Below are 15,321 nucleotides of genomic sequence, written 5' to 3'. Positions count from 1 at the left end.
TAGGTTAGGGTTGGATTTATGGTTGGGTTAGGGTTAGGGTTAGGCTTTAGGTTAGGTTAGGGTAAGTTAGGTTAGGTTAGGCTATGTTTCGGGTTAGGGTAAGTTTTTGGGTTATACATACAGTCACATGCTGAAGTGACGCATGCTGATGTGTTCCATGGTGAACTGTCGTTTTCCATTGTGTCGCATGCTCATATGTCGGGCAACCGTCCTCGATAGATGGTCACGTGCTTTAAAAGAACACACTACTGCCTAATATATATACCTACACTTAAGGTTGCATTTAAAACAAACTGGTTCAAAACGTGTTTTCTTGTTTTCTTGTTTGTTTTTCGACGTCACGAATCTGTAAGTGCGATATCACAACGGAATGACATTGACAATTGAAAATAAGGTTACATATGGCTCCTTCGACGTAAAAGTCCTCCGATCTCTGTCTTAAACCGACCAAAATGTATTTGACCCGGTGAACATCGTTATGCAGTATTTTTACTGTCGGCGGTCATCATCGTCAGAACATCCATTCCGCACCAATGATCCATTCATTACCGACGTGCTATAACTGTTGAATTAGCGACGATTTCGTGGGTTACAACCATCCCATTTCGCATACGTCAATTTTATCGAATGCAAATCGTCCGCAGGCTCATACTACATGTTTTTTCGAAAATATTTACACAATTTTGGCCTAAAAACAATTTATTGTAAAAGGCATTTTTTAAAAACACTGTTCAAAACATGTTTCAAACAATGGGTTTTAAAACACCGTTTGTTTTAAATGCAACCCTATCTACACTGATGACATGAAACGTAGTGAAACCAGGTAGTATTTTCTTACTCCACAATAGATTTCTGTATCTGGATAATACAGAGACGGTGCGTTTTAGGAGTTTTGCTGCGCTTTACACGTCACGACTCTGACGAGAGATGAAGTTAAGGAATTCGTTACAATCCAACTGAACGACAGTAGAATGGAGCTGACAAGACAGCTTTTATACGGGTTGATTTTGGATGAAAAAGTTACCAAACTGATGAGCAACTACCTTTCAATAAGTACGCGTATTTATTAAAACTATCCAATACCTATCCAGTGCATTGATCAAACATCATTTACAGATTTTTACAATGTTTCTCGTTGAATAATTGAAAAGAATCCGATTTCCAGATAGACGAATTCATTCAAGGCAGTAGTTCTTCAGCTTTTTTTTGCTCCAGCACCCCCTTTCAAAAATTCCCTAGGTCAGGCGCCCCCAATGCGTAGGAAGTCGAAGTCCGGTTGGTATTTTCGGGTTGGAACTTCACTATTCGATATATTTCGCGCTCGAATCGAGCCTGAGGGCCATTCGACTAAGTACTGATATAATATTTGTATGTGCTGTATTCGGGATCAAATCAAGGTTGTTATAACGAACATCGGGTGCAGACTAATATCATCTGGTTCGAGCCCGATTAGTCATCCCGAATTCACCTCTGCGATTGGAAATATGCTGGGGGAAGTTAAATGTATTGAGTTTTGCGTCATTGCCTTGTGTGACTAGTAAATCAACTGAAAATTCGGTAGACATCTTCGCCCACATTGAATGTAGCACAGGACCCATTTATTACCTCTATCATGAATGTATTCGAACCAAACCAAACAATATTATATACCTTCCATGCAACGTTGTGGGTCACAACACAAAACATCACCCTTTATGACACGATGAAGCAATATTCTGACGATTCCATTTTGTAGCTCTCAAATACCAGTATGTTTGGTCAATCCCTTTCATCAAAAATCTTCAAAACATCTTAAGTATAGAAAGGTATATCTCTTTCTCTCTCTCTCAAAAGTAGTACAGCGCCTCTTTCTTCGATTTGCATATGCTGCGCGCTGCTGGATACAATACCTATATTTTAAAACATTTCGTGGTAAATAACCCGAGGGAGCGTGACGAGAGTGTATTAACGGGGAATTGGCGTCATAAAGGCAGTCGCAATTCATTTTACGTGAATTATAGTAAACCACTGCATTCTTGGAAACCTTTTGCAAACATCGCCGGTTTATATTTCGCGCCTAGCGCTACAAAATATTTCGAGATATAAGAGATTTTGTTGAATATTAATTTGCAATAAAAACTAAGGGATATATAGAACTATTATTCTACTATATAGTCATATGTTCCTACTACATCATCTACTGCAATGTCATTTTCCTCAGCGCCCCCAACTCCACCCCTGACCGTTTCCCCCCTTCTAAATTCAAATGGCCCCCGGAGGGGGGGGGGGCAAGGTTTGAAACCACTGATCGAAGGTGTACATAACAATATAATGAGTACTGCCCAACCGGAACAGATCTCGATGAGCGGGTCTGATCGGTTTATAAGTAAGGCAGTTATAATCAGATGTAGCTATTTCAAGAATCTGGTGATGGACTGTCGGCCTATAAAGTATCGACGTATACGTAAAAGTAATATAATGCATTAAGTATATACTATATGTACAGAATGCGAATCACATACTCACCTATGTGATAGAGAGGTGAAATATCTGTGATGTGCAGACTTGTAGGAAATATCATCTAATTACTTGACGGTCAACTAACCACTGTTTTTTTATTATTTCTCAGTCGCGGATTATGAAAGGTGTGCTGTTCTAGAATGGCTGTGTATTTAAAAAAGTAGTTGCCGAACAACTACAAAATATATGTCGTCATTTGGCGTAATTCGTAATACCGGCGTTCTCTTGTGTGATGTTTTCGCAACCATTTCCAACTCAAAGTCATTACTACTAACAGCGACGTAGCCAGGGGGTGGGTTTTGGTGTTCGGAACGCATCCCATTTCAAACTCGAAACTCGTCCTATACTGATGTTCATGTGGAAGGCAGTTTCGATTAGGAGAAATATTAAAAATTATTGAGTTGCTGCGGAATCAAATTTAGTTAGTTGTGTTTTCTTAGTTTAGTTGCCGATTATTAAAGATCGTTAGGTCTAGTTCTAGTTTCACCAGTAGTTTGTACAAGTCTGATCACGCCATTCTGCAATTTTTCCCGCATTTATCTGTTCAAAATATTTCTATCATAAGAATCATTTTCAAACAGATAGAAAAACGTCCATAAAGGAGTGCAGGAAAATCTTACTGGAGACTCTTCTTAGCATGATGGAAAACGGCACCATAAGAGAAGTTCAAACAATGAAACTCCTCAGTGAATGTGGAGATGAGACTGTTGTGAACATGAAGAATAATGTACAGAGGATCGACATCGTCCATCTGCAATATTTGCAACAGAATGATCGCGTACTATTGGCTTCAATGATCAACAGACTATCGCCTCTCGAAGAAGTATCTTTCAACCAATTCAGTTTGGAGCCATCCCTGATTCCACCCGTGAAAAGATTCCTCTCGTCTGTTGCTGTGTTCAAGGTAGTATCGTAATTAGAGCAGTCCAATCGATTAACAATCGATTCGATCTGCTTTGAAAATCCATGCGCGGTTCGGATAGAATTATAAATTGGGAAATTAGTTGATTCCATAGTAATTAATTCATTCAACCGAATATTTTCAGTTACACCAATCGCTATGAAAATATCAAACTTCTTTTGAATTTTCGGTTTACACTAGTGAATGAATTACTGCCTCTCGCTTGGTTTCAACCCCGAATACGGAAGACAATGTTTTAACAACCCGTTGCGATTTTTGTCTTCAGGCAAACAGGGGATCTGCCTCATTTTGTATGGGCGGCACCGTATTGTAGCAAAAATGCGTGTAACTAATCGTTATACCCCATCGATTCATTATTCACGTTAACTCATTTTACCAGAGGTGGTCGATAACGAAGTAGCCTACTTCTTGATTACAGAACTCCTACCTAAGTGTTGGATGTTTATCAAGGCTCTTCCTTGCCATATCATCCATGTAACTGGCGTCTTATAAAAGTATAGAAGTGGGCCGTGTTACAAATCGACAGCTACGGAATAAAAATGAAGAGAATTCGCCTGGTTTAAATGACCATAGTAGTCGACAAACACCATGAATACCACAAACAACAACAACAACGAAGTAGATTATGTCTACTCTCACTGCTTCCTCAAGTGGTTATGATTGTAAAGTACTTCTACTACTACTTGATAGTTTTCAGTTTTTTTCGGCAAAATGAGGCTTTGAACACTAACTTTTATACTTACCTGTAAATCGCTACTTCTATTTCTACTTGCGTATAAATTTACGCGTTACATCTACTTCTACTGTGAATACAGACGGTGATTACTTTGGCGACCACATCTGCTTTCTACTCGCTACTCATGTATTGATTCGAAGAACGGTTCAAATCTGTCACAATTCGAATCAATAATTCTTAATTTTGAGTTTGGATGCTCCCTTGTGACACGATTATTAACTCTAATGTGCCCCGAGTCAACCGAATAACGTATAGAAGTGTGAAATCAAATTAATTTCAATACTATGATAACATCGGATCGATTCTGGTCGCTTAAAATTTCAATGCTCCATTATATAGATAACTATCTGAATAAATTACACTTACACTTATCACCAAGCGGACCGTCAAATACTTTATGATTAAGTTAACGCCTTTTACGAATGGACTAGTTGCATGACTTTGTCTTTGGATTTCGACTGATTAAAATTTCGATAACTACACCTACTTTTTCTCCATTAGAGTCGTTCTGACTTAGTCGTATCTAGCAATCCTGCAACAGTATCTAGTAATTGCATAGGTAGGCCTATATGATCTGCCAATCCTCGTTTCAATCAACCTATTTACTTGAGTACTTTTCCGATTTTTCATTGATACTCCTACTTGCTGTTATTTTGCTTCGTCTCTGAAGGAACACGGCACTTCTACTTATAATTAGGTAAAAAATACCTCATTACCTTTCCTTGAGTTTCAGTATCAACGACTATACTGCCTTCCGCAGTTCGGTGTGTTGAAAACTACTCATATCAGAATATCTGCTCGCAAAACATGATAAACCAATAGACTATTGCCTGCAGATATTTTCAAAACAATTCATTTATAATTCGGCAACGCTAGTAGTATAGTAGATCGGTCTGGGGGTGGCAGGGGCTCTTATGGGCGGGGTGGCGAGCTAACGAGAAACCGGGGGTGGCGAACTAACGTTTTCGTCTTATGGCGGGGGTGGCGAACTAACGTTTTCGTCTTATGGCGGGGGTGGCGAGCTAACGTTTTCGTCTTATGGCGGGGGTGGCGAGCTAACGTTTTCGTCTTATGGTGGGGGTGGCGAGCTAACGTTTTCGTCTTATGGGTGGGGTGGCGAGCGGCTGGGAAACCCGGGGTGGCAAGCGGCTCTTTCGTCTTATGGGCGGGGTGGCGAGCGGCTATTGTGTCTTGCGGTCGCAGATCTCTGGTGATTCGCTGAATGAACCTTTGTTAATGTGTAGATCGTAAATTATTATATATGATGTAGTTTAGTCGCGACAAATGACTGATCGTGTTCTAAGTCTTTCCTCGCTATTGATTCCTACGTAACCTGAATAGCACGCCGACTTTCAGATCGGATTATTCGCACCTTCCGTACCGCTGTTTCGCACCTACAGAATAGTCTGCTGTTCACAGTCGCAACAAGAATCACAAGTATACACATTATACATTCAATTATTACTCTGAAATCAAACTCTTCACAAAAGCACGCACAATCGTATCATTCACTTTTTATCATCGCCAAAATTATACAAGTATTCCTCGGTTGAAAACCCTTGAGCTCTTTTTATCAAGAATGCGATAGCATGATCTCCACACACATCCGAAGTTTTACTCTGTAACTGTTTGCCAGTCACAGAAAATTCATCCGGCTCCAGGAATTCGATTATCTGGCGAAATAGTTTGCTAAATCTAGGCGTCTTTTCCAAGGTAATATTTTGGTAATTAGTTTACCACAGAGCCGGCGTAGACGGCGATCCGAATATCAACAATAACCGCGTTCACAAACTAACACTTCAAAAATGTGTGAAATAGTTTGCAAAACCCCGCGATCGCTGACAAGATAATGTCTCGGACATAACCATCTTTCGCGACTTGGTGTTACAGGCATATCGATCACTCACGCGGTGAAATATTCGTAAACATCACTCGCAGAATTATATTTCGGTAATTAGTTTGTCACAGAACCGTCGCAGACGGTGATTCGAAAACCAACAATTTGTCACTAGCCCGCGATCGCTATATGTTTCACGCCTCGCGAAAAGTGGCTGACTTTAGTTGCGTGATAAGATCCATGAAAATATTCAATCAATGTGTTAGTTTATCAACTTGAAATGAAACTCACTACACAAATCAAGTCGATTCGTATCTGAATGTTTTAAATCGGTACAACTCTAATCCTTTGACAAATCCCTTAACGCGTTTTTGTTGAATCGAACGTAACCCGAATATTACTGACGCCGACTTTCAGCCGTATCGAATTATTCGCACATTCCGCGCCACTGTTTTCACACTTATAGAATCAATACCAACTATAACTCTACAAGAATCAAGAATCACAAGTATGTGCATTACACAGTTATTGTCTTTATTAACTTGAAATCAAACACTTAACAAAAACACGCAACTAATCATTTGGCAACTCTAGGATTACCAAAAAATTCCAGTATTGTTGATTGAAAATCCTTGCGTCATTATTATCAAAAATGTTATAATACCGCATCGGAATCCATTCGCGGATGTACTAAAGGTAAATCCAGATAATCCAAAATGAAATATTTGGACTTTGACACCAACTTTGATCCAGTCACATTTCAAGATCATACTTTGAAACAATCCTTGAAACTTACAACTCTATTCACGACTGAGTTTTCCGTTTATCAAATAGAGTTTCAGCAAATACTATCGCAATATTTTAATGTGTTACCACACACAATAGAATCAAGCAATGAAATAGCACCTGTTGTAAATATTTCTAACTTGACAACCACTTGTGCATACCGCAATCGACTTGTGACGCGATGAGTTAAATCGTAAATCGGAATGTTTCAATCTATTTTTCGAAACCTTGAACAAACTATCAGGCTAATTTTTTTGTTGTAATCGAGTGAACGGAAATAGTATTACGTCTCAACATTTTAACATCTTCCCATACACAAAAGAGTAAAATACAAAAAAGCCTTGTCAAGTCAATCCGTTTGTAACTTACCCAACCAAAGCAAAAAGTATCCTTATGAAAAGTAGACAAGACTACGCGAGTAATCACTACAATCCAAAATCCATAGCAAGTTCGGTTGTATTCATAGTCCGCCAACTCGTCTTTTTTGTTCAACTGTGAAAGTAATTACTACTCGGTATACTCTACAGCAGAGGTCTCAAACTCAAATGTGCTCGCGGGCCAGTTTTCCAGTTTTGACGACGCCGCGGGCCGCAGCATTGATAGGGATATTATATGTCTTTCCAAGTAGGCCTTATTTGGCGGGAATGAATTGTTCTATTGAAAGTGAGCCGATCCAAAAGACTGACAGTATCGTCAAATGTGATTTACTCTTGTATAAATTCAGGCGTGGCACGAAAAGAATCATCACATTTATAACTATTTGAATAGAATTGTTGTTGTACTTGATAGATATAAATTATAAGATATAGCCACAATATGGGCGGACAAATGTATGATGCCATCATAAAAGCTATCGGGTTATAATTTTTCATCTACTATGAATATTTTGAAGTTAACAGATTGATAATAGAGACTGATTTGATATCAAAACATTTTTAGGTTGGGCATTATAATTCCAATCCAGGATTCCGGTATACTTCTGATAAGTAGGCTAATAATCTCATGGACAAATATCTTCAAATATAGGAGCAGAAACAAATATAAATATATTAATGAATGTGTCCTAGTGATTGAAATGTCGGGACGCCGAACGGGCCATTGTTGTTGCATCGTTGGAGCGTACAACTACGGTACTCGGTACTTGTAAGTGCCCTTAATAACATGGTTTAGCGACCAAAGATGTAACTGACAGATTGCCAATGGTTACCAAAACTACTTGCTTAGTTTGCGAAATACCAAGCTGCGACCTTCTGATCTATTACTATTCCCCTGATACGCGATTAGATTGTTGCGTCCATGGGTCTAACAAATTCACGGCATTCTGAGTCACTCCGAGTCCACTCGAGTCATTTTCATTTTGCCATCGAGTTAGCCCGAGTCTGAGTAATTCTAAGAAAGGTCGCGTCGAAGTCCAACTACCAAATTTCAGTCACGAATCGTCTAAGGGTTAGGTTTTGTCATCATGAATTGGAAATGTGGCGAAATAGTGAATGTTCCACTGCATGGTAGCGTTTGCAATTGATGTGATAGTGAAGTTTGATGAATAGTTTCAGTCTTTCGGGGCAATTTAAGAGGGATTTTTGACTTTATAACCTGAAAAGATATATGTGACACTTAGGCCTATACATTGTCAAAGTATTAAAAATCTAAAATGTCGTCGCGGGCCGCACAAAATGCTCTGGCGGGCCGCATGCGGCCCGCGGGCCGCGTGTTTGAGACCTCTGCTCTACAGCATAAAGTAATTACTACTCGGTACACACAACTTGAGATTGACATATGTTGAGAATATACGACATTTGAAAGTTTGACCAACGTAGTTAAGAATTCATTTCTTACGATCAAACGCAGGCGTTATATTGAAAATTATCGTGATGTAAACATAAGGATTGACACAGTGATTTAACATATGAGATTTTGTAATAGTTGATCAAGACTTGATTATTAAATTATTCACGGTAATTAGACCCGATGTTGTGGTAAAGGTTATTATGACAGCAACAAACTTTTCAGTATCGTTGTTATTAACATATTGAGTTGTAAAACTATGCGTGTCTGAAATGTTCTTGAGTGGAAAATTATTCCACCTTGATACAAATCACTCTGCGTATCGCGAATATCAGAAAATATTTTACAAATGTAATTGTCTCCACTAACCAAGACTAAAGATGAAACAACAATTTCCTTTGTTGAACAATAACCGGTACAATACTTTATCATCGTAATCTGCGGTGAGAATTGAAATACTTTCGCGCATTACCCGGTGTCAAGATATCACACTAGGCGAATTGTCATACCACCGCTTGATTAATGCTTAATCCGTTCGCACCATTTCACATACTTAAAGTAAATTGGAATATGTTTGCTAGATGCATTCAATTCAGTTAGAAATGTCTGGTACACAACAATCGTAATATCAAGGAAGTACTTGCTACACTGTGATTCACTTAACGTGTTTTGCATTGTTGTTCATTTGTAGTATTGATTGTTTTTGAACCCTCAAATAATAATTCCCGACATGAAACCAAACCGCTGAAAGTCGTTACCATCACAACGAAACAATTTGTACGATGTTTGCGAAATGTATCCTATAGTTAGGTGTACTAGAATTATTTGTCTAACACATACACCGACAATGCAATCGAAAATTTTTCCGTTGTCATTCGCTAAAGTAAATGTCATCACAATACTCTGTCACTAAAAGACGTTACTTGTATGTGATTGAATCCCTAACAATTATCTCACTAAACCGAACCCCAAAGAAATTTTACTCACTCGACGGATATGAAACAACGTCGCTTAATCGGTCTATATCGTTTTTCTAAAGGTAAATCATATCCATCCTATAGAAACAATTTTCACTAGCTTGGTAATGAAACCGAAGTCTTCATTCGATATTTTGTTTGTGTCAAATACTTTGCAATAAACACACTGGAGTGGTTGAGCTTTACATCATCAGACTGTAATCTGTAAATCAAGCTTACATCCGATTTGTAACTGTATTGTTTACCTAACCGAGTTGTATGCACAGTTTGATATTTTTGTCATTTAGTGATTGCAGAACATACACTTCGAATCACTCCATTGATCGTAATTTCCATCCTCGTGATAATCGAAGTACATTTGTTTCGAGTTCATAACAACCGGTTTTTCTATGACATGATAAATTATTGACAAGTTCTGCTTAGAAGATTGGTTGCATATCTCGAAAAATAATATACCGCTCATATTGATACTGTTACTCGGTATTTTTCCCGTTGTCGATTTTCAAACGAGTAAAATTTATTACTTGAGTTTCTCCGCTTACTATATGTAAATGTAAACTCAGCCGTCTTTTAACATCACAAAGACATTGATAAAAAGTAGGCAATCAAACGCTACAAGTTTAACTTTTGTAGGTTGTGTATGATTACCCCACACAACTCATTTCTTACCAAAAGTATATGAAATATATTCATATCACACGAAAATATTCGCTCGATATTCCCATGCTACGAACCTGTACAATGATTGGTGGTGCTTTCAAACTGTTTCGATACCTCGAGAACTTTATTGTCTGAATGGATGTTCATGTATCTTAATAATCAAATAGTTCAACACAGAACTAGTACGAACAGAAACATCAGAGTTGTTTACACAAATTTTGTATGTGTACAGTATGCGAATACCATGTGTAAGTCCAGCACAATTGCGGTATCTATCTGAGTGTAGTTAACACAAATCTATTACAACGAACCACGTAAACTTTCGTGAAAGAAAAGCATACTCACTTCCCGAGGGTTCTGTCAATGTCATAGCAATAAATCAGGTACTCCAACAACAGAGTACATATGTTTCTAGTTACGGTGCTTACATATTACACACAAACCAATTTACTTTGTAACGAAAAGTGCTGAGTCATCATATGATTGTCCTCACAACAATACAACTAAGTCATACTATCATACAAAATGACCGTTATAGTTTGCTCACCGACGGTACATCGTACCAGTAACAAGTCTCGAGGATCGAGTTATTGAAAAAAACGTTAAAGTATTTCTCCTGCACCAAGTCGTTATGTTGACGAAAGTGTATATTGTAATATCATGATCGATTTGCATTCGTTGGTCACAAACTGTCACTACTCTAAATAATTATTTTTCACTCAAACACAAAAGCATACTTGTCACCAATCGTTTTCATCAAGCACGAGTTCAAGAAACTTACTTACTACGACATGAATTCCGATTTAGTTTTACAAATATTTTGTAATTATTTTTAGCAACACTACATCAATGTCATCGAGTTGAGTGTTTACGATATTATTGTGTGTGTGTGTGTGTGTGTGTCATACTTGGGGGATCCGTATTACAGTTGATTCGAATTGACTAAATGCAAGAAGGGTTGAAATGTTTCGAATCGATTCGTAAGTGGACTTCGTTGTGGTTTTTATCGGGACATACAGCGCGAACTAGCTGTAGACTCTTCTCTGTTGTACAGCTACTCGGTAATCGAGATACATGCGGTCACATTTAAACAACGATCTTGTTTCGTCACACCAAAAATATGTTCACTGTCACAATACTCTGCACAAGACGTGCAAATCCTTTTCACCCTCGTAATAGTATACCAACGACCACCGACGACAACGTTTAACAATACCAACGACACTGGAAACACTGAACCCACGGCACTTACCCAAGTAAAAGTACATTTTCCTTTGGGTACATGACACTCACCAGAGTAAAAACTATCATTATCACCTGGAGATCCACCGTTACCCGAACAACAAAACCATTTTCCTTTGGAGATCTGTCGTTTACCCAGTGTAACAATACATTTTCACATGGCGATCCATCGCTTACCCTGAGCAACAAGCCTTTTTCACTTGGAAATATATTTTTTCCCTGGGTAACAAACCTTTTTCACTTGGAAATCTATTTTTTCCCTGGGTAACAAACCTTTTTCACTTGGAAATATATTTTTTCTCTGGGTAACAAACCTTTTTCACTTGGAAATATATTTTTTCTCTGGGTAACAAACCTTTTTCACTTGGAAATATATTTTTTCCCTGAGCAACAAACCATTTTCACTTGGTGGGTCGTCGTTTACCTGAGTAAATATATCATTTTTCTTTGGATATCTGGCGTTTACCCAGTGTAACAATACATTCTCACTTGGCCATCTAACTTTTCCTAGAGTAACAATACCGTTTCCACTTGGAAATCTGACAACCACACGCATCAATTTGGTATTTGTTGTATTGGCGAAAGTTTGAAATGATTACAACGAACAGTGACGAAAATATACACGACAACCGGTTTCAGAGTATACCCGCGTCGGCCGTATCACGTCAATATCATCGGTTAGCCACATACAATATGCTCTTGTACATTGAAATGTATGTTTTGGAAATTGGACAATAGGTTTCGATATGTCTGTGATGTCCAGGTTCGTACTTTGGATTTTCCAGAGTCAAAGAGTCTGAATAAAACACCGCCTCGACTTCGGTAAATGTTTGGCACGCAGATAACGGTGGTCGGAAATCGTGGAATTTATGTTTCCATCGGGCTAACAACTCCAGGTTACTTGTGATTTTTTTCACACGTGTTTACTATGTTGTGTCGCTCTTTATTGATCAATACATAACACGCCATTAAGTTTGAAATCGGAAACCCCGAGAAAGTATTAACCGGATCCGGATATCAACTCTGAATCGATAAACCATATTCAAGTAAACAGACCACAACCCGTGTTTCCATGAAAATAACAAGACATCACACAAATCAAGTATACTTCGCGATTATTTGCCCACACAAGAATCCCAGAAGCGAGGTGTATGACATTACATACATCATGGATAACATCGTGTCTAGCATTACAAACATCATGGGTGACAAATTCGTCTTCTCAAGTCTCGTCATGCACGGACTCTGTACATTCAATGTGGGGTAGACGACTTGGAGACAGACAAACAGACATATTTGACCGTAACATGGTGATGCGTTCAAATACCATTGATGATATCGATACAGTGAACAGAGCATTATGCATACCGATACATTCATAGTCATATATGCGAACCATGTACTATCATGTACCCCCGATTTTCGTTGAATATCCACGACACCAACAAATCTGTACATTTCTTTTCCCTCAACCTCGACGATAGAGTTGTCATCCCAATGTATCAATCGAGTGTATGGTTCATCAGGTGTAAAATCCAAATCAAATGTAACCAAGGTATCGTTTTTCATTTTCAATATTTCCACTGTTGCATCTTGTCTGTGTCGTAAAACCCCGGTGTGGGGCCAGAGGAATCTATGGACAGTTACGCGTAGTCTCATCCTTACACGTGTATATTGATCAGGTAACGACAAAGTTTTTACAATTGTCTTGCGGTGATGGTCCGTTTCGAAATGCAAGCGGATGAACTAGACCAAAAGTTTCGAAGGTGCGTTTTATAATTGCTCTAGGTGTGAAATAGACATCACGCTCTTGCAGGGGGATCAACACGAATTTAGTCTTCACACCACAGAAACACAGTAACCCGGATTACATTACAAAACCACAATCGAATTAAGATTTCCATACGCGGAATCACTGTTAAAGATGTCTGACTGCGACGTTGTACCCGTGTAACGAATTCTCATGCTAAGGCCATGTTACGGTCAAATATGTCTGTTTGTCTGTCTCCAAGTCGTCTACCCCGCATTGAATGTACAGAGTCGGTGCATGACGAGACTTGAGAAGACGAATTTGTCACCCATGATGTTTGTAATGCTAGACACGATGTTATCCATGATGTATGTAATGTCATACACCTCGCTTATGGGATTCTTGTGTGGGCAAATAATCGCGAAGTATACTTGATTTGTGCGATGTCTTGTTATTTTCATGGAAACACGGGATGTGGTATGTTTACTTGAATATGGTTTATCAATTCAGAGTTGATATCCGGATCCGGTTAATACTGTCTCGGGGTTTCCGATTTCAAACTTAATGGCGTGTTATGTATTGATCAATAAAGAGCGACACAACATAGTAAACGCGTGTGAGAAAAATCACAAGTAACCTGGAGTTGTTAGCCCGATGGAAACATAAATTCCACGATTTCCGACCACCGTTATCTGCGTGCCAAACACTTACCGAAGTCGAGGCGGTGTTTTATTCAGACACTTTGACTCTGGAAAATCCAAAGTACGAACCTGGACATCACAGACATATCGAAACCTATTGTCCAATTTCCAAAACATACATTTCAATGTACAAGAGCATATTGTATGTGGCTAACCGATGATATTGACGTGATACGGCCGACGCGGGTATACTCTGAAACCGGTTGTCGTGTATATTTTCGTCACTGTTCGTTGTAATCATTTCAAACTTTCGCCAATACAACAAATACCAAATTGATGCGTGTGGTTGTCAGATTTCCAAGTGGAAACGGTATTGTTACTCTAGGAAAAGTTAGATGGCCAAGTGAGAATGTATTGTTACACTGGGTAAACGCCAGATATCCAAAGGAAAATGATATATTTACTCAGGTAAACGACGACCCACCAAGTGAAAATGGTTTGTTGCTCAGGGAAAAAATATATTTCCAAGTGAAAAAGGTTTGTTACCCAGAGAAAAAATATATTTCCAAGTGAAAAAGGTTTGTTACCCGGGGAAAAAATATATTTCCAAGTGAAAAAGGTTTGTTACCCAGGTAAAAAATATATTTCCAAGTGAAAAAGGTTTGTTGCTCAGGGTAAACGATGGATCGCCATGTGAAAATGTATTGTTACACTGGGTAAACGACAGATCTCCAAAGGAAAATGGTTTTGTTGTTCGGGTAACGGTGGATCTCCAGGTGATAATGATATTTTTTACTCTGGTGAGTGTCATGTACCCAAAGGAAAATGTATTTTTACTTGGGTAAGTGTCGTGAGTTCAGTGTTTCCAGTGTCGTTGGTATTGTTAAACGTTGTCGTCGGTGGTCGTTGGTATACTATTACGAGGGTGAAAAGGATTTGCACGTCTTGTGCAGAGTATTGTGACAGTGAACATATTTTTGGTGTGACGAAACAAGATCGTTGTTTAAATGTGACCGCATGTATCTCGATTACCGAGTAGCTGTACAACAGAGAAGAGTCTACAGCTAGTTCGCGCTGTATGTCCCGATAAAAACCACAACGAAGTCCACTTACGAATCGATTCGAAACATTTCAACCCTTCTTGCATTTAGTCAATTCGAACCAACTGTAATACGGATCCCCCAAGTATGACACACACACACACACACACACACACACAATAATATCGTAAACACTCAACTCGATGACATTGATGTAGTGTTGCTAAAAATAATTACAAAATATTTGTAAAACTAAATCGGAATTCATGTCGTAGTAAGTAAGTTTCTTGAACTCGTGCTTGATGAAAACGATTGGTGACAAGTATGCTTTTGTGTTTGAGTGAAAAATAATTATTTAGAGTAGTGACAGTTTGTGACCAACGAATGCAAATCGATCATGATATTAAAATATACACTTTCGTCAACATAACGACTTGGTGCAGGAG

General features: G+C 38.6%; 1 protein-coding gene across 6 annotated transcripts in view; it reads left to right on the top strand.

Annotated features, from left to right (window-relative positions):
* The window catches only part of LOC145435095 (NACHT, LRR and PYD domains-containing protein 14-like), a 443,484-nt gene that overhangs the window by 21,509 nt on the left and 406,654 nt on the right, over window positions 1-15,321 (top strand). For all 6 annotated transcript variants that reach the window (XM_080312363.1, XM_080312362.1, XM_080312359.1 and 3 more), the window contains exons 5-6: window positions 888-1,053; window positions 3,081-3,403. In XM_080312363.1, the coding sequence (XP_080168489.1) occupies window positions 888-1,053; window positions 3,081-3,403 (489 nt within the window). The remainder of the gene's footprint in view (window positions 1-887; window positions 1,054-3,080; window positions 3,404-15,321) is intronic.

Source organism: Botryllus schlosseri, chromosome 3, assembly GCF_051294905.1.
Source record: "Botryllus schlosseri isolate E-star chromosome 3, Bs_hap1, whole genome shotgun sequence".
NCBI classification, from domain to species: domain Eukaryota; kingdom Metazoa; phylum Chordata; class Ascidiacea; order Stolidobranchia; family Styelidae; genus Botryllus; species Botryllus schlosseri.
This window is presented reverse-complemented; position numbering and strand designations above follow the sequence as displayed.